This window comes from Macaca nemestrina, chromosome 7 (assembly GCF_043159975.1).
Source record: "Macaca nemestrina isolate mMacNem1 chromosome 7, mMacNem.hap1, whole genome shotgun sequence".
In the NCBI taxonomy this organism is placed as follows: domain Eukaryota; kingdom Metazoa; phylum Chordata; class Mammalia; order Primates; family Cercopithecidae; genus Macaca; species Macaca nemestrina.
The window spans coordinates 125,364,543-125,387,632 of NC_092131.1; the positions used below are offsets into that span (position 1 = coordinate 125,364,543).

Here is a 23,090-nt window from a genome sequence, read left to right on the forward strand (position 1 = left end):
GCAGTGCCCCACAGGACCTTGGGCGGTGCCTCTGGAGTCCGGAGAAGTTCCCAGGGGGCCTCCGAGGCAAAGCAGCCCAAAAGCTGCCTGTGGCGGGTGTCTGTCCTTCCTCCTAAGGCTGGAGTGTGCCTGTGGACGGGTCTCCTGAACTCCAGCAAAGGCAGAAAGCAGGGAAAGTGGGGGCTGGCCCAGCTCATGCCTCCTCCCTGAGGGGGTCTCCCGGGCTTGGCTCTTGGGGCCAGAGTTCAGGGTGTCTGGGCCTCTCTCTGACTTTGTTCCCAGTCTTTAGGGTGGGGCTGGGGGCTGGCCCAGCTGTAAGGGCCCCCCTCACTCCTGCCCCGGAGAGGAGCAGCCCCGCACGGGCCCTTTAAGAAGGTTGAGGGTGGGGGCAGGTGGGGGAGCCCAAGCCTGAAACCCGAGCGGGCGCGCGGGTCTGCGCCTGCCCCGCCCCCGGAGTTAAGTGCGCGGACACCCGGAGCCGGCCCGCGCCCAGGAGCAGAGCCGCTGGCTCCACTCAGCTCCCAGCTCTCAGGACTCCACTGGCTCCTCTCAAGTCCTGCCGCCCAGCCCGCCGGGATGCAGTCCGGGCGGCGGCCCCCACCTCCAGCCCCCGCCCTGGCCTTGGCTTTGACCCTGGCTATGTTGGCCAGACTTGCATCCACCGGTGAGTGAGGGTCCTGAGACCCCGACCCAACCTGGCAGAACTAGAGGGATTCCTCCGGGAGGGAAAAGGGACAGGAGGAGCCAGAAGTGGCCCGTAGATGGGGAGTCAAGCAGGCTGCGCTTCTCCCACCACTGGCTGGGGTCGCAAGGGGTTCAATCCTGGGGTGGACACGGGACCCCGCTATCTCAGGTTATGGGGTTTCTAGCTAGCCAAGGCTGGCCAATTAGGGGCGGGGGCAGGTGCCCCAGGCATAGATTGCTTAGGGCGTGGCTTTGCCCGTTTGGATTGCCCGAGACACCAGTGGAGGCACCCCAATGCTGGCCGGGCTTTGTTTGCCAGGCAAGTTTGGGGTGACTATGTTGGGGTCCAAAGGGACCCGGCGACAGTGAGAAGTGGGTCCTCCAGCCTCAGATGCCCCGGGCCAGGAACGGGGAGAATAAGGCGGGAAATGAGGAAGGAGCCACCCTGCCCTCCCCTGTGAGCAGCCCCCACACACACCCCTCCAGCCACCCCCCAGCTCTGCCCCTTCTCCCCTCTCCTTGCTCCCCTGAGGATCCGTCTGTCTATCCGCCACCTCCCCTCTTCCTTCTCTCCTCCTCTTCCTGACAGGCAGGACCCCCCACCCACCACCCACTCTCAGCCTCCTAGAGGCAGAGCCGGTGCCCCTCAGATACACTGTGCCCCAGCGGGGGCTTGTCCTACAGATAGCCCTGGACCACCCCCTGCCACACCTCCTCATCCCAGCACTGACGCCTGACCCAGCAGAGGCTGAATGGAAGTTCGCTTTCACAGAAGTGCTGGGATGTATCCCCTCTTTGTCTCCATGCCAGAAACCCCGACATGACAGCATTCTTCCTTCAGCGAAGGCAGCTCTACTTATGCCATAAGAACTGTGGCCTTAGGGCCCATCCATCATCACTACCCATGTGTGATTCAGTGCTTCAGCTGCACCTTCGAGATCATTCCCAAGAGCAACATGGAGCCAAGGAAGGGCCTGAGCCTCCTTCACAAGGGCCCAGGCCACACCCTTCTCCCTTCAGATGGAGAAGCAGCTCTAAAAGAGGGCATCACATGGTTCCCAGAAGGGAAGTGAGTCAAGGGAGGACCCCCCGGGGTGAATCAGGGCTGGATCCCCAGGCTCCCTGTTCCTGCAGGGACCAGATCCCCTGAGATCTCAGGGCCTGAGGGATGGGCTGGGCAGCCCGGGCGAGGGGAAGGGAGCATCCAAGGTGACCAGGGCAGTCAGCTCATCCAGGCCCCAGCCTCCAGCCAAGGAGGGATTCCAGTACCCCCACCTCCTTGCGCTTCAACTGAGAGCCATTCTCAAATACCTTCTTATCCCTGACAGCATGCAGGCATGGTGCTAGGCTCAGGGGCACAGGATATTGAGAGACTGAACTGAGACTCATTCAGGAGGCAGAAAGGCAAATTAAATCTCAAACAGCAAATATCTGGATGAAAAGTACGGAGGGGAGAAAATCAGGGGCAAGCTGGGGCGGGACACAGGTGGTCCTCAAACCATGCCTTGGTGGATGGAAAGGGAGTCAGTCCTCCAGGCCGGGGCACTGACTCAGAGGTACCGAGGTGGGCGTAAGCAGAGGGGTGTTGAGACAGGAAGGCCAGCAGCCTGGTTGGGAGGCACATCTCGAGCACAGGCCAGGGAGAACCACTGGGCTGGGGCACGGAAGCCTTAAATGGCAAAATGAGGCCCACGGCCTTATGCCCTATTGCAGAGGAGATGCCACCAGGGTTTTAGGGCAAGAGAACAGCATGGTGCTGTGGGGTTTTATAAAGTTATACCACCCCCTGCCTTTAGGAGGACTCAGAAATGAGGAGGGGGTGGGAGAGCTCCTGTCCAGCAGCCCATCTCTGTCACCACTCCTGGTCCAGCTCCCTGTCCTGATTTCTGCAGTAGGGGCAGCTCCTGCCTGAGGGAAGCGTCCCTCTCACCCCTCCCGGATGCCCCTGGCTGCAAAGGTCCTTGTCCTCCTGTATCCAAGTGAGGCATGCTGGGAGACTCTCCCTCCACTCATCAACGTTTGAGGCATCTGGGTCAGGGGGCCTGGCAGTCAGCACCCTAGAGGCCATCTGGACCAATCTCCCACTTGTATAGAGAGGGAAACTGAGGCCCCAGAGAGGAAGAAAAGTACTCTGAATTCCACCAAGAACCCCAGCAGCCTAGGAAGAGCCCCCAGCCCTGCTTTGAGGGTGCTCCCAGCCTGCGTGGGGGCTGGGCTTGGGCCACTGTGACAGTGTGGATGACAGATGCAGTGTCCAGCTCCTTCTCAGCTGTGTGGGAGGCCCCAGCAGAGAGCCAGGCGTCAGGGGAGACTGGATTTGAGCCGATACTGGAAGGACAGGCAGAGAAGGAAGGAGGTGACATTCTAGTCGGGGGGTCACAGTGAGCACAGGGCAGGCAGGGATGGTGGCTCCCACACCTCTTCCCTGGCATCGCTGACTTTGAAAGGCAGAATATGAGGAGTTGAAGTGGGACCCAGGTGGGGGAGTACCTGGCAGGGAGGGCTTGTGTGTTACCTGGATGGGAACTCAGAATTGATGGGGGTATCTTAGCATGCAGGGCCGCAGGGACACCAGGTACAAGAAACTGAAGCAGGGTAGATCCTGCTGCCTCTGATGATGGCTTGAGGGGACCAATGGTGCTCGGGACAGGCACTAAGCCTTGTGTACACCTTGTGTGCCGCCCCAGGCCTCTGGAGCAGGCCGGGGCCCAGTGGCCAGCGCCCTTGGCCCAGCCCACCTGGACTCGAGAAAAACTGTTCTAGAGCCAAGTGTAACGGAGCCTCCCTCCCTACGCCTGCCCGCCCAGGCAGGACAAGAAGGGCCTTTTAGTGCTGCCCGCCTGGGGGGACCGGGGTGGGCCACGCCAGGTGAGCCAGGTGGCTGTCGATGATGGCAGGAGGGGAGTGGGGTGCGTGTGGAGCTCGTGGAGGAAGTGTATAGGCTATGTCTGGGAACTGGGCGTGCTGCCCAGGAGAGGCGGGCAGGGGAGGGGGAGTTGGAAATAGCCCTGATGTCCACACTTACTGGCGCACACAGACGTGGGCACACACACGTGCACACGGCCACTCTCACAGACCTGGACAAGGTGGCCAGGACCAGGATCCCGGGACAGAGGCTACTGCCTCTGTCTCCGAGTCCCCTACCTTAAAGACCTGGGTCAGTGGCGCTTGCGGGGAAGGAAGTGAGCACAGGATGGGGACGGCGTGCCACCCTGAGCTGTGTCTTCTATTCAAGGCCAGGAACAAATGAACAAGAGGCCTCTGGGTCTGGGACTGGAGCCTGATCCCTCCCTGGTCCCTCTGCTCCTTCACTGCCTTTCCCCCTGACTCCCGCCCCATCCAGCTCTCCTCTTGCCTTCAACATGCCCTCCGCCCCAGCATATGTCAATTCAATAGAGCCTTGTAGAGAGAGCTGACTCTTCCTCCAGCTGCAGGCTTAGGGCAGGTTTCAAATTTACTTTATTACCATTCCTACTGAGTTTGTATGAGGAGTTTTTGAAGGAACTGAATTTGTATGAACAATTTTGTGCTTGGCTCCTCCGTGGGGCAAGGGTTCCTAGCTCTCTCCGCTTCTCTGGAGGGTCCGTAACTCCAAACGGGAGAGGATAGAGCTGTCTTATCGCTGCGTTCTTACCTCCAGGGACACCCCATAGTGCGTACTAACCATGTTGTCAGTCCTGCAGCCCCACAGCAGCCCTGCAGGTCAGGAAAGTCACTGCAGCCTCAACCTCCCAGGCTCAGGCGATCTCCCCACCTCAGCCTCCTGAGTAGCTGGGACCTCAGGCATGTGCCACCACACCAGGGTAATTATCTTTTGTAGAGATAAGGTCTCGTTCTCACTATGTTGCCCAGGCTGGTCTCGAACTCCTGGGCTCAAGCAAGCCTCCCACCTGGGCCTCCCAAAGTGCTGGGATTACAGGTGTGAGCCACCATATCTGTCCAACATTCCCATTTTACAGATGAGGAAACTGAGGCTCAGAGAAAAGCAGGGACTGCCTCAGGTCTCTCTCTGGGCACACAGGCCGTGGTATTCTCACTTACCCCAACAGCAGTGAGCTTCCCCACATCAGGCCAGGTGGACAGCCACCCACCAGTGGGCTTAGGCCCCATTAGGGGAAAGAGAGAGGTCTGCAGGGACAGGCAGCTCCCTGAGGACTCCAAATGTTTGTTCCTGTCTCCCCATCCCCCACCAGCCAGCATTTTCTCCCTCTCCAAACCCTCCCCACTTTCTCACAGCCTAAGCAAATCCCCTTCAAATGAGCCCCCACCAAAAGCTGGGGTTGCCAATGAAGCCACGTTTGTCTCTCTGTAGGGTCATAGCTGTAGGGCTGCCATCAAGGTGGCCTGGCGGCAGGGGTGGGCCCCGTCAGGAACAGTGCCTGTCCTGTTGAGCATTCCTGCCTCTCGCTCAGCTCCTCCCCACGCCCATGCCGCTCCCAGCCTGTGGAGGAGCCCGCGGGCTCTGCCAGCCTTGGCGTGTGTTAGCCAGGCCTCCAGCCATCGCTCCTGCTTCAACACTTCAGTGTGGCTCTCCCGTGGCCTAAGGTTGAGGCGTGTCAGTGAGGCTTTCTCCCTTTCCGGAACTTACTGCAGAAACCCCTGACCCCAGACCAGCCCCCAGTGGATCCTGGGGAAACCCAGGCTCGGAGAGAGGAGCCTCCTTGTTCAGAGTCACACAGCGAGTCCTCAGCAGATTAGGGGGTGAGCTCCCTACTCTTTCTCCCTGGTTTGGGCGGTAGCTTCACCCTCAGGACCAGCAGCTCCCCGGGAGCACACATCCCACCTGCTTCGCTCAGGGGTCTCCCCCATCGTAGGGCTCACAGCCTGGTCCCCAGAGGGGTGTAGAGATCACTGAGCCAACCAGGGATTTTCCAGCTGTGCTCCAACGCACCCCAGGGCTTTCCAGCTGAGCCAGCCTGGAGGCGGCTGAGCTTGGGATTATGGGATGCTTGCCCCACCCCAATTCATGCAGAGCCGCATGAATTCTTGGGTTCCATGAAGATTGGTAGTAAGGGCTCTTGGAAGATGTCCTTCCCCAAGTCTGGGAGACTGGAAGCAGGGAGCAGAAGATGGTCCCAGCTTCCTCACAGCAGGCCTGGGGCTGTGTGGCCTTTCCTGCCCCAGCTTCCTGCTCCTGCCCCTGCTTGCTGGCCCTCATGCCACACTGGCTGAGTGTCCCTTATCTGAAACGTTGGGGACCTGAAGTGTTTCAGATTTAGGAATTTTTTGGCTTTTGGAATATTTGTTATATATAATGAGATATTTTGAAGATGGGACCCAAGTCTAAACATGAAACTGATTTGTGTTTCATATACACCTTGTACACATAGGCTGAAGGTAACGTTATAGATTTTTTTAAAGAATTTTTTGCCTGAGAGAAATTTATGTTAAGTTCTTATGTGTGGAGGCCAGGTGTGGTGGCTCACGCCTATAATCCCAACACTTTGGGAGGCTGAGGTGGGTGGGTCACCTGAGCTCAGGAGTTCGAGACCAGCCTGGCCAACATGGTGAAACCCTGTCTCTACTAAAAATACAAAAATTAGCTGGGTGTGCTGGCGGCGCCTGTAATCCCAGCTACTCGGGAGACGGAGGCATGAGAATCACTTGAACCTGGGAGGCAGATGTTGCAGTGAGCTAAGATCACGTCACTGCACTCCAGCCTGGGCGACAGAGTGAGTGAGGGTTCATCTAAAAAAAAAGTTCTTATGTGTGGGATTTTCCACTGGTGGCATCCTATTGGCACTCAAAAATTTAAGGGCATTTGGATTTTGAATTTTCAGATTAGGGATGCTCAACTGTGCTACACTATGTCTTTCTCTCCCCAAATATATCATCCTCCCTGGTCAAGGTGATCCTGTGTCCCACAGACTGGCTGATCAGGTAGAACTAGGCCATCAGATAATAACCTGTAACAGCTGGCACCCTTCCACTTCTGCTCAAGCTGCTCCATGCAACCGGCCTTCCCTTTCCTCATCCTCCAAGGCTCAGCTCCAGCATCGCCACCCCCAGGAGCCTGTTCTAACCACAGATTGCTCTGAGACCCATGACCTGGACTGTGCCTCTCCTGGGGCCCTGCCCTCCATCTCTGTGGGGTTATAGGCCTTTCTCCCCCCACCCTCACCTGGCCTCTGTCCCCGGTCCATGACCTTCTTCAGCCTGACACCCAGTGTCTCTACTAAAAATACAAAAATTAGCTGGGTGTGCTAGCGATGCCTGTAATCCCAGCTACTCGGGAGACTGAGGCATGAGAATCACTTGAACCTGGGAGGCAGATGTTATAGTGAGCTAAGATCGCGTCACTGCACTCCAGCCTGGGCGACAGAGTGAGTGAGGTTCATCTAAAAAAAAAAAGTTCTTATGTGTGTGCGTACACACACACGCTTACACACACACACTCACACACATATACACACTGTCACACTCACACAACGCTCACACTCATACACTCACACACACACACACACAGACACACACACACAGTGTTGCTCAGCAGGCAAGGAGTGTCCCACCCCTGAGCCAGCAGCCCCAGGGAAAACCGCCAACTCAGGACACAGTGCCTCGTCCCACCGCCAGGGCCGGCCCTCTGGCCTGGGCCAGTCCACTCTCTGGGGAGATAGAGGGGGCTGGGGAGAGGAGACCAACTTCCGTTCCCACCTAAGAGCAGCCCCTTCCCCCACCCACATTTCAGGAAGGGGCAGCTATAAATACCAGTAGGACCAGGACACTGATTCCCACGACACCCGCTTCTCCCTGCCCCTTCCCTGTGCACAGCGGCTGGGGCCAGACCAGCTCTCCTGCAGCTGGAGGCCACCCAGGCAGGCCTGAGGCCTAGCCACACACACACAGACACACACACACAGACACACACACACATGCACATAGAGACAGACAGACACACACATACACACACACACATACACACACACATACACATAGACACACACATACACATAGACACACACATACACACACACACACAGACACACACACATGCACACACATACACACATACACACACACATACACACACACATAGACACACACACAGAGACAGACACACACACATATACACATAGAGACAGACACATACACACACACAGACACACACACACACATACATACACACACACAGACACATAGACACACACATACACATAGAGAGACATACACACACACAGACACGCACACACACACATACACATAGAGACAGACACATACACACACACACACACAGACATACACACAGACACACACACACAGACATACACACACATACACACACACAGACATATGCACACACAGACACACACATACATACACACACAGACATACACACATACAGAGACACACACAGACACATACACATAGAGACATAGACACGGACAAATGCACACACACAGACACACACAGATACATAGAGACACAGACACATACACACACAGACACACACACATAGAGATACAGACACATATGCACATAGACACACAGAGACATAGACACACACAGACACACACAGACACACACACAGACATACATAGACACACACACATACGCATACACACACACACACAGACACGCACATACACACATAGACACACAGACACTCATACGCACACACACACGCACACAGACACACACACAGACATACACAGACATGCACACAGACACATACACACACACACTCTTACTTCCCACCCTGGCCAAGGAAGGAGCAAATCTCCCTTTTTGGGAGTCTGCGGGCAGCTGAGAGGGAGCTCCTCCCCTGCCCCTCAGCCCTGACCCAGGCCCCACCTCTCCGTCCTCTGAGTGCTGAGCTGTGGGCACCCATACAGGGAAGCAGGAGGCCAGGCACGGGTGGTAAAACACGGCGTTAGAGGGCTCAGATTGAATTCCAGCCCTAACACACCATGCGTGACCTTGAGCAAGTAACTCTGTCTTTCTGAGCCTCAGTTTTCTCCTCTATAAAATGGGGATAAATAATTTCAACCTCTTATGTGTTGTGAGAATTAAGCAAGACACTGTGCCTGGAATCAATGCTCAGTGGCGTCTGCTCCTGAGGCTGCAGTCACTCTGCTATTAGCATCTTCTTCCCAGGGTGGAGCGGCCCGGCCACGTGGGGCTTCTGCTTAGGAATCTTTAAGGAAGGTTCCGAGGCAAAGGCTTGGAGGAGGTGGCCCTGTGAGTCTGTCTGGGACCAGGTGACGTGGAAAAGGAGAGGTGGGCTCTTGAGGGGGGATCAGCCAGCGGCTGCCTGCCAGCCCAGGACCCTTCAGAAGGTGGGAGGGGCTGGGGGTCTGCATCTGTCTGGCTAACTGGGCTGAGGCCCACACCCCTCTCCCAGTGCTAGAAGAACTGGGGACAGCCCCTCCCCAGGGCCTATTTCTCCCAAGCCTAGCAGCCCCTAGGATGGAGCTCACTGGGCCGGGGCACAGCAGGAACCCCCGGTCCCCAGAGCAGGTGGGTGGGGAGAAGAGAATGAGCAGGCACCAGGACCTTTTATGGGATGGGGGACTCTAGAAGCCTGTCTTTTCTCTGTTCTCTACCAGCCCCTCGCAAGTCCCTCTCTGGAGGCAGGGGCTGGAGGCCAGGGCCCAGGGACGCGAGACAGCTCACCTGCCAGAGTCACCATGGTGCTCTTACCAGCACTCATGATATAAGCAGTGGTGGCTGCATCACGAGGAGCAGAAATCCAGACTGAGGGGAGGGGACAGCCCTCTCCGCTCTGGGCTGCTAGGACCCCTCAGGGGTATGGGTGTATGTGTGAGCTCAGCGTAGGGGAAGGTGTGGGGAGGTGACTGAGGTGACTGCAGAGCGGGGTGTGCAGCTCAGGGCAGGGACACCGGAGGGACCCCGGACAGGAGCTGGCCCACGCCTCAGCTCCCAGGCTGAGATCCTATTGTGCAGGCTCCCAATGCCTTCACCCCCATAGTGGTGACTCTTCTCCACAGACCCTTGGGCAGGGCCTGGCCAGGCCCCCCACCCACATGTGCTAACGGAATCCAGGTGGCTGCTCCTGGCCGAGGTTCCATCTCTGGGCATCTGGGGCCCATGTGCTTCTGGCCACCCATCTGGAGCCTGGCTGAGCCCCTCCAGGGGTGGGTACTCAGACAGGGGCTGCCCCTCCAACCGTGGACAGCCCTGGAGTTGGGGAGATATTGTAGAGACCTCAGCCAGCTGGGTGATGGTGCCACAGCCCTTGGGCTTCCTGGCCCCGCTGTGTGACCTTGGGGAGACCCCTGGCCCTATTTGGGCCTCTGAGTGGAATCTTCAGTCTCCTGGGTCAGCTCTAAATTCTGCGCTTAAGCCTCTTGGGAACAGGACAGGGGGCTCTGCCTCTATCTAGAGAGCCAGCTGCTTGTCCTGGGCCAAGCAGCAAGGCAGGCTAGGCCTGGAGTGGGGCTGAGAAGCAGCCAGCCTGCCAGGGCTCCCTGGCACTGGAAAGCCGCTTTCCTAAGTTGGCATGGAGCCCCGGGGCTCTCCCCGGGATGAGAGCAGCGGCTCCTCTCCACCCCCGGTTCCCATCTTCCACCCCTGGCCCCAGCCCCGCCCTGCCAAAAATAAACCCAGACCACCCCATCTTGTACCAGCCAGACCCACCCAGCCCCTCCAGAGCCAATTGAGTCACCACTCAGAGCTGCTCCTTTTTTAACTGTCTGAGTCACTGCTTGTGGCTCCATGACACATGCCCCAGGCTACAGTTACCCCGCAGCCCCCTACAAGCGCAGCCAAGGGAGGGGTCTGAGTAGAGGCTGGCAGTAGGAGTGAGTCCAGGCCATAGCCTTAGCTTGTGAGCCCTCCAGGCCTAGGGAACTCATCCCATAACAAGCCAGAGACCAGACCTGTCCCTCGAGATCCTGGCCTGAGGTCCTGGCCGTGCCCAAGACAGTCCTTGGGGATCTTGGTGACAAGGTCAATCTGGGCTCTGCCCCACCGCATTGTGTTGCCTCCAACAGGTCTGGGCCTCCCCTGCAGGACTGCCAGGAATAGAGGGTCTCCAGGCCCTGGGCCCTGGGGGCTGGGGGTGGGCAAGGCCTGGCCTTCTGGGGTGAAGGCCACAGAGGCGCCTGCTCCCTCCCTCCTCACCGGCTCTACCCAGACTCTGACCACGCTGCATGGAGCACCATGAAGACTTTCTATGGGACGGAAGCCACACTTCAGTCTCCACTCACGGCTTCTGTCTGCCCCTGCTAAGGGTCAACCGGGCTGCAGAGCTTTCCCCTGTCTCTCTGTCCGCCCCCCCATCCTGCTCTCTCCATCTCTCTGTCCCTTCCCACCCCTGGCTCTGGTTCCTCCATCTCTTTCCGTCTGTCTTTCCCACCCTGTCTCTCTGTCTGCCCATCTTTCCAATCCTGCTCTGTTCTCCTTCCCTTCTCCTTTACCCGGTTCCGGTTCGTGGCAGTCAGAGTGCTCCCTGCTGCCAGCACCCCACCCCTCCCCAGGGCCCTCTCTGCCTTCTCAGTAGACATAACAGACCCTCACCTCCTCCCATTCCCACAAGGGACTCCGGGCCCCAGGGACCAATCCTGAGAAATGTTCCGCCCCCTCACCAGGTCCTCCCTGGCCCGAAAGTGCAGGCTACATCCTGTCCCAGGGAGTGTCAGGATCCCACAGGCACTTCCTTGGGAGTTGAGAAAGGCGGGCAGGGGGGCCTGGGAATGGCCCCACCTCCCAGCCAAGCCAGAGCAGGGGCCGTAAGCCTCAAACCCCATCGTCTCCTGTCTGTGGCTGTGGCCTCCGTCTATAAATAGGGGCTCAGATTCTATTTTCTTTAAAAACAAGCACCAGACTGTCACCACAGGCCCAGAAAAGCAGTCTCTGGCTGTGACAGTCCCTCGAGCCCTTCCAGGCCATTGTGTCCAGTCCTCTGCCTCAGCCCTGGGGCCCTGGAGGGCAGAGGAGGCCTGGAAAGGAGCCTGGAGGTAAGACAAGGTGGGGAGGGCTGAGGCAAGCTCCCAGAGGCAGCCTCTCCCTCCTTTCCTCCCACCTCCTGTCCCCAAGCAAGGTTAGTCTGGTCCCCAAGGCTCACAGTGTAAATGGAGAGAGGTGACAACAGCACAGCCCCTGGGCCACAGCGAGTGTGTTTGCACCCCAAGGACAAAGAAGGTGCTTTGGGCTTTTTTCCTGAAAGAGCATGAGGACAGTTCACAGGCAGACAGGAGAGAAGAGATGGCCGGGCAGCAGGCCCATCCTGAGCGAAGGCAGCAGGCGGGCCCTGCTAGGCTTGTGCAAAAGCAGTGTAGGATCTAGTGAGGCAGAGGCGTGGCGTGTCCGTGGAAGACAGCAGGAGACTCTGGCAGGCAGAGTCTAGGGCACCCTGGCCTTCAGTGCCACTCGGGGGTGGGGTCCTGACCCTGGAGCAGGGGGAGCCACCAAAGGCTTCCAGGCAAGGGAGGCTGAGGGAGCAGCTTTCAGTTTGGGTTAACTGGGGCTGCTATTAGCAAAGGGAGGCAGGAGATTCATTAAACCGGACCAAGGACCGTGGCCAGTTGCCTTATGGATGGACCGGGAGCAAGAGAGGGAGATGAATTTGAAGGAGAGTTTGGGAGCAGGAAGGATGGAACCTGAGTATTAGTTAGCAGTGGCCACGGGGAGGGAGGAGGAGGAGGAGAGTCCAGCGCAACCCTCAGATGTCTACTCAGCAACGGGTGGACAGTTGGGCCTTCACGGGGCTGGGGAGCAGGCTGTAGGGGAGAGGACACTGAGTCCTCCTTGCTTTGGGTGGGGTTGGGCTTGGGGGTTCCTATGGGTGTTCGTGGCGTGGACATCTGAGGGACACTGGCAGTGGGCCGGGAGTCCTGGAGAGTTGGTGCCAGGGAGAGAGACATGGTGCATCAGCAAAGAGGCTGGGTCTGAGGCCGGGAGGGAAAAGGAGGGCCAGAGGGAGTGTGGCCGTGGTGGGCACAGCTCCAGGGGAGCCTACAGGCTGCAGGCTTCCAGGCAGTTGACAGGTGGTGGTGCTAGGTGGGAACCTATTCCAGGAGGAGCCAGGCCTGCCCAGGAAGAGAGGTCTCAGTCTCGGGATCTCTGATGGGCCTGGTTAGCTCAGAGGTCCACTAGCAAGGACACTGAGGTTTCCTGGTGCACCTTCCCGGCAATGCCCTCCCGATGGAGCACGACCAGTGCCCGGGCCTGCTGTGGTGGGACAGCTCTGCCTGATAGAAAACCCCTCATGCAGGCCAAATGCTACCTCATTTGATCCTTTCGTTCCCTTAGATACTGATGTCACCTCCCTCATCACCGGTCTGTGGGCCTCCTGGCTGCACACACGCCCTGGGCAGGGGATGTGGGCCCTGGTCCTGTCCTCAAGAGTTTCCAGTCTGGCCGGACCTGTGGCCATTTAGGCCAGAGGTGGCTTTACTGTACCCACAGTAGTGGCCACACCTCTTGCCAGTCTGCTGGGCTGGTCAGAGGCCAGATCTGGGTCCCTCTATCCAGGTCCCCTTTTACAGATGGGGACACTGAGGCCAGGGAAAGCATGGAAGCACATGGCTCTGAGCCCTGTGTGTGGGCTGGGGGTGTGAGTCCTGACCTAGGCATCTGCCCTGTATTCAGACAGGGGAACTGAGGAGGAGGCACACAAGCTACTGTGCACAAGTTGTGCCACCAGATTTCAGGTCCAGGCAGCCATCCAGACCCACAGTCACCATTTCCTCTGTTCTTCCCCCACCCCAACTCACACTCACTATCTCCAGACCCAGCCCGCCAGGCTGGGGAAGCCCCGAGACGCCGCCCCAACAGCCCTGTCTTTGGCGGTTTCTGCTGCCAGAGCCAAGGGGAGACTCAGAGATGAGCCATGGGCTGCCTGGTCCTGGATGCGACCCAGGAGAGAGCCTGGCCCTCAGCCTCCTGGGGGCAGCTCCTACCCAGACCCCCTGTCTCTCCACCCTCCTCCCGGACCTCCAAGTCCCCAGTGGGCAGGGCTGGCACTTATCACTGACTTCTAGACTGAGTCATCCCCCGCCAGCCCCTGCAGAAGGGCCGTCCCCATGCAGCCAGCTCCAGAGCCAGAGAGGCGGGGCTGCCAAACCTTCCAAGGAGAGCAGATGCTTCCCTCCCCTCCTCGCTGCCCCCTCCACCCGGCCCTGACAGAAGAGCCCCAGGGGACAAGAAGGGAAAGAGTGTGTCTTCCCCAGGCTGGGGTCCAGCTCTCACACCCTCCTCCCACTGGGGCCCTCGGCAGATGCTCCACTTCCGATTCACAGGCAGCAAGTAAACCCACCACGCCTCTCTGGGTGCACACACGGTGCATGTGCCCTGCCGACACCCACAGCCCCCAGCTCTGGAGCCACACCCGCAGGAGCTTAAGTCCCAGCCCTGCCGCTGCTCCACAGGCTAGCGCAGAGGACTGCGCTCTCTGAGCCTCAGTTTCCTCACCTGTAAAATGGGAGATGCCTCCCAGGAGCCTGCTGGGCCTGGGAGGGGGGGTGCTGGGCAGCCCCAGTGCCAAGTGAGGGTCCTTCACTCTTCTCTTCCCTGCCAGAAACCTTACCCCAGCCTGGGTCCACTGAGGTGAGGGTCCCAGATCCGCTAGGGCCAGGAAAGTGGGGAGAAAGGAGGTTACGGAAGGGGCCTGGAAACCCACCCATCTCCCTGTACAAGGGGGAAAATTATAAGGCAGGGAAAAGCCTCTTGGAACCACTCCCCACCGCAGCCACCCCACCCTCCTCGCCTGAGGCCTGGGGAGCAGCAGGGCCTGCACAAAGACACCATTGAGGCCCCGCTTCCTCCTCCCCCGGCCCAACCCTCCAGCCTGGGTGGACTCTGGGCTGCTTCTTCCCTCAAAACCTCTCATTTCCCCTCCTGCTTCCTCTGTGCTCCACTAGGCCCCAGGGTTGGGACATGTGGCCGGGAGCCCAGCGTGCGGCCCCTATCAGCCTCTGTGGACCAAGCTCAGCTTCTCCCACCCCACCTGCCCCTGCTTCCACTCTTCTTCCAGACGGGTTCCCTTAACTGGAAATGTTCCCCAGTACATGCCCCTCCAGGTGGGTGACTCAGAGCGCTTGGTTAGAGGACTACAGCTGAGGCCAGTGACCAGGGTCAGGGCCCAGCCAATAGCTGAGGAAACTGTTTTCCTCCCTGGCTTCCTTGGCCTTGCAGGGGACCGGAAAGGCCACTAAACAGAAGGTCAGCTGACCTCAGTGTGTGTCTCTTGGCTCAAGAGTTCTTGGTGCTGCCCTGACCCCAACAGAGGTCTCTGCAGCATTTAGACATGGAGGCAGTCACCCGAGCAGGTGCCTGGCACCCCAGTGCTCCACTGGGATAAAGCAGTGTCTCCTGAGAGGACGGCTGCTGTTGTAAGCTCCATGGGATTTGGAACTAACCTACTGTTGTCCACATTTCGGTAGCTTATGGGACAGGAGAGGAGCAGGCAGTCCGTGGGCCATGAGAATGGCCCTGGGTGGTGGAATCCCAGTCTGGAAGCAGCCAGGAAGAGTGGCTAATGGGCAGTGAGCCCTGTGGGGTCTGCAGGTGTGTGAGTGTCTCCCAGGCAGCCCACCCTGGCCAGCGATGAGCCATCTAGCCTGAGCCCTGGTGACCCCAATGTCATCACTGGGGAGGTTATGTGGTCCCCTTAGACTGACCTTAAGTCTCCCCTGTAACCTACCCCCTTGTAACCCTCAGAGTAACAGGTTGGGGGAAGGCGACAGTTCAGTGTGTGTGGCTGAGCCTGGGGGGTCTGCCGAGAGGAGGTTTGAGAGGGGCTGGCACCTGAGTAAGCACATCAGACAGCTTCTCCCTTGCCTGAGGAGCCCAGGGAGACCAATGTGCTGGGGAGGGAGCCTCCAGTTATGGCTCAGTATCCAGGGCCCACAGTGGGGCCAGACCGTGGACTCAGCACCCCCCCTCCTCGCTTGCCTTGCTGCCACACACATGTGTACACGTGACACTGACCCACACTCTCGCACACACACACGCCCACGCCCCGCCTGCTGGCTTGAAAGTAGATTGCTGGTGAAAGAAAAATCGGGGAGTCCCTTGGAGGTGCAAGGGGAGGGGAACTGACCTGAGGTCTAGAGGGCCAGGTGACCTCAGGGAGGGTCTGCTGCTGGGGAAGCGCACCTGGCCTGTCCATGCTCTCACACAGCCAGCATTCAGCCCCCAGGTGAGCCACGACCCCACCCCCGCCCCACCACACACACACCCATGAAGGGAGACAGAGAGCCCTTCATCCTGGCCTTGGCCCTCCCAGAGCACCCCAGCCCACAGCCCCCTCAGACTCCCTCACCCCTGCCTGCCTAGACCCGGAGCCAGGATCTCTACCCGTGGTGCAAAACTCCGAGGGGCTATGGTGGAGAAGTCCAGCTTCATCTTGAAGCAGGGCCCTCCCTCGCCAGCAGGCTGGCTGGGCGTCCCCTCCTCACTCCTGTGCATAGCAACAGGCTTGCTGCCAACATCCCGCCTTCTCTGTCTCCCTCGAGTTTTCCTCCTCCATCCCCTTCCTCGGGCCTTGGTCTGTATGTGAATTCAGTCTTTATGGAGGAGGGCATCTTGATTTCTCCTTCTCAGTTTTAATAACTTTCTCCCATGTTAGCTGTCTTCTTTGATTCCCATCACTGCATTGCTGTATTTGTGATTGAGTGAATGAATGAATGGGTCTCCCTTACGCATTCCACCTCTCACCTCCTGCTCTGTTTCTGTGGCACTGGGTGTCCTTCCCCCACATACAGATGTCCAGGTCTCCTGCCCTCACCCTCAACTACGGGCCCAGGCACTTCCCCACCAGCCATCCTGCCCAGCAGCTTCAGGCTCCCAGACTTTCTCCCTTATAAAGTCAGGCAGCAGCAGACACCCAGGAATGCTACTGCTCCCATGACGCAGCCTGGCTGTGGGGCTGCCCCCAGGCAACCGGGAATGTGGTAGGAGTGGGGCACACAGGGATCCACTGCCAGAGAGTGGGGTGTAGTGGGGGTGCCTGGGTGGGTGGGGCTCACACGGGTGATGCTGGGCCTGCTGGATCTCTTTCTGCTTCTCTTTGTCAAATCGCTTCTCTGGAGCCTCAGTGTGTCTGTCTGGAAGGTGGAAGCTGAGTGCCCTGCCGCAGGCTTGAGCTACAGAGAACGCTGACGCTGTGGGACTCAGCACCCATGAAGGGTGGGGCCCCGGGCTGGGGAGGCAGGAGGCCCCGGGCCAGGCCCTCCAGACTGTCCTAGGGCAAAGGGTGATGTGCCCAGAGACAGCCAGGATGGGGCAGAGGGAAGAGGGAGCCAAAGAGCTAGGGGGAGACCAGGGGGAGCAGAGGCAGAGCCTGGCAGCAGGGATGGCCAGAGTCGAAGGAGAGATGGAGCAGATACAGGGATAGAGGCAGCCTTCTGAGGACTCAGAAGGAACAGAGCCCACAGCAACCCTCAGCCCGGAAGAGGCATCTGTGCCTGAGACCTGGCCCTGGGCTGGCTGGGGAAGGTGGGGCCCTGGCAGGGGGAAACGGGCCTGATGGGCAGAGATGCTCCCCTCACGGAGACCCCTTGTCCCCGGAGCCTGGTGTCAGACAGAGGGCTGGGCGTCAGGATGGAAGCCTCAGGGGCCCATCCACACTCCTCCTAGCAGTGCCTCCAGGGAGCCCGGAGATGCCAGCGCAGCCCTTGCCCTGCCAGAGGAGGCTTGCTGGGGACCTTGACTGAGGTTTCCCCTAGCCCCTGAGAAGGGACTTGGGAGGGAAGGACACAGGCTTTGTCTGTGCCCCCAGGCCTAGGTCTCAGGAAGGATGGAGCCACCCCACCCTCAGGCCCAGACAGCAGTGCCCTGTTCATGAGGAGGAAGGGTGGGAAGCCTGAGGACATACCCACCTTTAGCAAACCTCTCTATGGGCGCCGAGCAGGAGGGGCAGGAACCCTCCAAGAACACACAGCCCCTTTCATGGAGCCAGGCCCAGCCAAGTAATGGCAGGCGGGCAGCGAAGGGCAGGACAGGCCCAGGCACAATCATTGCTCTGTCCTGGCAGCTCCCGGCCCACACACGCGCACGCACACACAAACACACAGCCTTACTCAAACCCAAAGCACACCCCCAGCAGCCACCCACATGCTTGCGGGCACACACAAATACACATCTATTAATATACAGCCCTGGACGCTCACCGACGCACCTTCCAGAGAGAAGCCCATACACGCAGCACTCTTCCTGCCCCTCCCACGGGCCCCCAGACCTGTGGGGCATCCTGCTCCTCTCATGCCCAAGGCTTGGCACCTCCAGACACCCCATGCTATTAACCTTCTCCACATCCATATGGACAGCAAACTCCTAGACCAGGGAGGGACCCCCAGGACTAATCCCTACAGTCAGGAGGGGGAAGAGGTGGGAGGGATGTGCCCATTTTACAGAATGGTGACACTGAGGCCTGAAGTGGGCCCCTTCTCCTGTCTCAGAGGGCAGCCCATGGAGCTGCTGTAGGTCTGGACGGGTGTTTTGATGAATCGTGGGTCCTCTTGACCCAGGAGAGTCAAGGGCAGGTCCGATCCAGCCTGTGATGATGTCTCCCCACAACCTCCTCCATTCCCCCCTCCCCCCAGGCAGGCAGCTGAGCCTGGCTTGACCCATTCTACTTTCCCCTCTGCTTCTCTTGCTTCAAGTTAATCAGCGTCTCTAGGGGGTGAGAGAGCAGAAACCCTCCTCAACCCCCCCAAGGGGGACCTGTGTACCCCTGCCAGTCTCTCACTTGGCCTTGCTGCTGTCCTCAGAGACTGCTGCTTCCTCCCTCTCTGTGACTGTACACCACTGTCACCTCCTCCAGGAAGTCCTCTGGATTGACTCCTAGCTTATTACATCTTTATCCTGCACACCCTCTCCATTCAAAGCCCCTCTTCAACTGTCCCTGCCAACCACCTCCAAGACAGGGATTCTGGGTTCTTGCAACTGAAGCCCCTCAGAGAGTGTAAGAGGGGCAGAAAAAGGAAACCAGGAGGTGGAGGGAGTGGCACTGTCAGAGTTTCCAAAGCCCTGGCCAGCAAGGCCTCAGAGGCCTCTGTTGGGATGGGGGGCTGCCTGGCTATGCGCTCCAGCAGCACAAGACAGCCTGTGTGAGCCCCTCCCACTCAGCCCCACAGGAAGCAGCAGGGCCCAGCCCCTCAATGGACCCATTCAGACCCCAGTGCTCTGGAAAGTACCTCTGCTTCCTGCCACCCTCCCACTCTAGCCAAACAGGCTCTACTGTCTTCTGCTGGGAGGGGGCTGCAGGCAGGTGGTTCAGTGGTTAGGGCCAACCATCTAATTCAGTTCCTGTCTGGCCCAGAGCCCTGACATTGACCAAGCCTTGGCTGGTCTACATATGCCTTTAGTGCAAGGGTGGGTAGTGGCAGGGACATGTGCTGGGTAGGTAAATGTTTAGCAATGGGCTTTCTTGGGGAGGGGGAACCCTTATTTACAGTGCTTGCCTCTTTTCCTGGTATAAATATTCTCACTATGGGCAGTATCACCTGGCTCTCAAAATTCCTGAAAATTCAATAGTCGGCTCCTGGCAGCTGCTGTGAGCCGCTCCATCCTGCAGGGCCGTGTGCCCCCACCCCTTGTGCTATGGCCTCCCTCACTTTAGTGTGCTGTCTTTTGCTTTTAGGAATCAATGTCTTTGTAAATAAGGCACCCCGGTAGGTGGCCGCCACCTGCAGTTCCCTGGTCTGCCCTTTGCTGGCACCAAGCTCTGCTGAGCCTGCTGGGCCATCTCTATGCAGATGGTCTGCAGGGCTCGCTTGATTCCCTTAGCTTCCCAGACAAGGTGCTGGTGTTGCCAGCAGTACTGGCAGGAGGAGATAACTAGAGGGGATTTAATTCAGCCCAAGGGGTTCTTACAGGCTGCCCTTAGGGCGTACAAGTCTCCAACTCTTCCAATGGCTGAAGCTGCTTTCTCAGGCGGATGGCAGCTGGCTCAGGCTGGCCAGGGACCAGCACATGTGGGGCCGGTGCCGGATCATCCCTATCAAGGCCGTCAGCCTGTGCTTGCTCTCAGGGTTTGAGGGAAACCCAACAGGGATGAATCACCGTTTTTAACCCGTGTTTGTCTGTCCCCCAGCCCTGAACATCTGCAGGCAGAGTCAAAGTTATATTTGGCTCTTATCACCACAAAAGGCATAGACCAGAAATTGTGGCGGCAGGTTGGACGTCAGGGAGGCTAATTTGGGGAAACTGTCTGGAGGAAGCAGCAATTCAAAAGAGGAGGAGTCCCGGTGTGGGACAGAATGGGCCCTGTATAGGAGCCACTAACCCCAGGCAAGCCCAGGCATGGCCTTCTGCCTGGCGAGGCCCTCTTTGGTCTGCCCAGCAGATCCTCAGCCCCTTCCAGCCCCTGTCTTCAGCCTCAGCCTGCGTGGTGGCCTGGGGAAGTTGGGAGCTCAGCTGTTCTCATCCCTGGTTCCTTGGCCATGGTGGAAACAATGGGGCCGGATCTGACTGCTCATCGGGGACTGTGAATAGCTCTCCAGCAGGAAGCAATAGCAGGGTAATGGAGGAAGTGTGGGCCCACTTTGGTTTGACCCTGCACATGGTCTCCATCTGGCCTCAGAGCCTTTGCTCCTTCTCAGACTCAGGCTAATAAGCTCCCGCCCCCACTCTCAATGGCAGGTGGAAGAATGGCCTGAGAGAGAAGCAGGGATAGGTGGGCCATGCTGACACCACTGCCAGATCCCAGCCGTGGCCTCAGCCAACCCATGGAGGCGGGGCATGGCACGGTGGGCACTGCACAGGAGCCCAAGCACAAGGGCACTTAGGAGAAGGAATCTGAGCAGGGATCAGTCTGGACTGGGGGTGATTCTCCAGAAACTCCATTCCTCGGGGCTGTGACCAGCAAGCCAGGTGATCAGGCCAGTGATGTTTCCCTTTGGGGGGGTAGGGGACCCAGACCCGGGAGGAAGACTCCTCTGGGGCCCAGGGGAAGTGAGTCAGAGCTGGCAAAAGCCTCTGGCTCCAGGAACCTCTAAGGAGGAGACCTGAGTTGCTGGGAATTTCTGGGTCTGACCTCCTGCAAAGTCAAGGTCTGGCTGGACACAAGGTGAGGCTGTGCCTTCTGGTGCCAGGACCAAGAAGATGCTGGGATCCAGGCAGTACTCACAGACAGCACCATATAGCAGAACCATGAGGGTGCGCCGGCATGGACCCCTTTCTTCAACCCACCGGTACCTCTTTGTGGCACCTCACCTCCTCCAGGCAAGCATCTGAGCCTGGACCACAGCTCCCTCTCTCACACAGCTTCCTTCTTCGGTGAGAACCACCTGGAGGTGCCTGTGGCCACAGCTCTGACCGACATAGACCTACAGCTGCAGTTCTCCACGTCCCAGCCCGAAGCCCTCCTTCTCCTGGCAGCAGGCCCAGCTGACCACCTCCTGCTGCAGCTCTACTCTGGACGCCTGCAGGTCAGCGACGTCCCCCTGGGATCCGGGCGGGATTCAGGGTGGGATTCCTTCTCTAGCTTTGAGTGAACCCCAGCTGGCTGTGTGACCTTGTGTAAGTCACTTTTATCTTAGGGTCTCAAGTTCTCCACTGTGGGATGGGCAGCAGCAGCCTAGAAATGGCAAATCCTTCATGAACTGGCTCTGCCCACGGGCTCCCTCCAACCACGTTTCCCACCACAAGCCCTTGCTGGCCCTTTGTGCTCTGACCTCACTGAACTGCTTTCAGTTCCCGGCCATCTTACAGTCGCTTGATGCCAGGCCTTTGGTCACCACACTCCTTCTGCCAGGTGCGTGCCTCACCCATTCCCTGCACATGCCTGACTCCAGCCTCTCCTTAAAGTCTCAGTGTGGACGTCCCCTCCTCCTGGGCGAGGCCCCCTCCTGGGTCCCCATGACCCCTGTGCATCCCTGTGGCACTGCACCAATTTCTCTGCAGCACCACTGCCTGTCCACGACAGTAACAGCACCAGTACTGCCTCAGCTTCCTCATTTTTCCATTTCATCCTTCAAGACACCGCAAGCTTTTTTAGTGAGGAGTCTTGTGGCTCTTTCTTGAGTCTTTTCCCAAACCATGAAGAGTTAAGAACCCAGGGTCTTATTCCAAATTTGTGCCAGGCTGGGTGCAGTGGCTCATGCCTATAATCCCACCACTTTGGGAGGCCAAGGTGGGAAGATCACTTGAGCCTGGGAGTTCAAGGCTGGCCTGAGCCACACAGTGAGACCCCCCATCTCTATTTTTTTTTGAGACAGAGTCTCGCTCTGTCACCCAGGCTGTAGTGCAGTGGCGTGATCTCCACTCACTGCAAGCTCCACCCCCCAGGTTCACGCCATTCTCCTGCCTCAGCCTCCTGTGTAGCTGGAACTACAGGAACCCGCCACCGCGCCTGGCTAATTTTTTTTGTAGAGATGGGGTTTCACCGTGTTAGCCACGATGGTCTCGATCTCCTGACCTCGTGATCCACCCGTCTCGGCCTCCCAAAATGCTGGGGTTACAGGCGTGAGCCACCGCACCCGGCCCCATCTCTATTTTTAAAAGAAAAAAAAGGCTGGGCACGGTGGCTCACACCTGTCATCCCAGCACTTTGGGAGGTCAAGGCGGGTGGATCACCTGAGGTCAGGAGTTCAAGACCAGCCTGGCCAACATGGTGAAACCCTGTCTCTACTAAAAATACAAAAAAGGCTGGGCGTAGGCCGGGCGCGGTGGCTCACGCCTGTAATCCCAGCACTTTGGGAGGCCGAGGCGGGCGGATCACAAGGTCAGGAGATCGAGACCACGGTGAAACCCCGTCTCTACTAAAAATACAAAAAATTAGCCGGGCGCGGTTGTGGGCGCCTGTAGTCCCAGCTACTCGGGAGGCTGAGGCAGGAGAATGGCGTGAACCCGGGAGGCGGAGCTTGCAGTGAGCCGAGATCGCGCCACTGCACTCCAGCCTGGGCGACAGAGCGAGACTCCGTCTCAAAAAAAAAAAAAAAAAAAAAAAAAAGGCTGGGCGTGCTGGCTCATGCCTGTAATCCCAGCACTTTGGGAGGCCGAGGCAGGCGGATCATGAGATCAGGAGATCGGGACCATCCTGGCTAACACAGTGAAACCCCATCTCTACTAAAAATACAAAAAATTAGCCGGGCGTGGTGGTGGCGCCTATAGTCCCAGCTACTCGGGAGGCTGAGGCAGGAGAATGGTGGGAACCCGGGAGGTGGAGCTTGTAGTGAGCCGAGATCGCGCCACTGCACTCCAGCCTGGGGACAGAGCGAGACTCCGTCTCAAAAAAATAATAATAATAAATAAAAATAAAAAATAAAAATACAAAAAAATTAGCCAGGCATGGTGGCACATGCCTGTAATCCCAGCTACTTGGGAGGTTGAGGCAGGAGAATCACTTGAACCCAGGAGGAGGAGGTTGCAGTGAGCTGAGACTGCACCATTGCACTTCAGCCTGGGCAACAAGAACCAAACTCCATCTCAAAAAAAAAAAAAGAAAAGAAAAAAAAAATTGGGGGCAGCCATCTCCTTCCACACCCCGTGGGGAGAGG

General features: G+C 58.3%; 1 protein-coding gene across 2 annotated transcripts in view; it reads left to right on the forward strand.

Annotated features, from left to right (window-relative positions):
- Positions 1-485: 485 nt before the first annotated feature.
- LOC105490982 (chondroitin sulfate proteoglycan 4) overlaps positions 486-23,090 on the forward strand; it is a 40,534-nt gene continuing 17,929 nt past the window's right edge. The window contains exons 1-2 of one of the 2 annotated variants that reach the window (XM_011757031.3): positions 486-664; positions 20,857-21,020. In XM_011757031.3, coding sequence (XP_011755333.2) covers positions 577-664; positions 20,857-21,020 — 252 coding nt within the window. In that variant the 5' untranslated portion in view covers positions 486-576. Of the gene's footprint in view, positions 665-20,856; positions 21,021-21,067; positions 21,347-23,090 lie in introns of those variants that run through there. The other variant, XM_011757032.3, reaches the window with a different exon arrangement.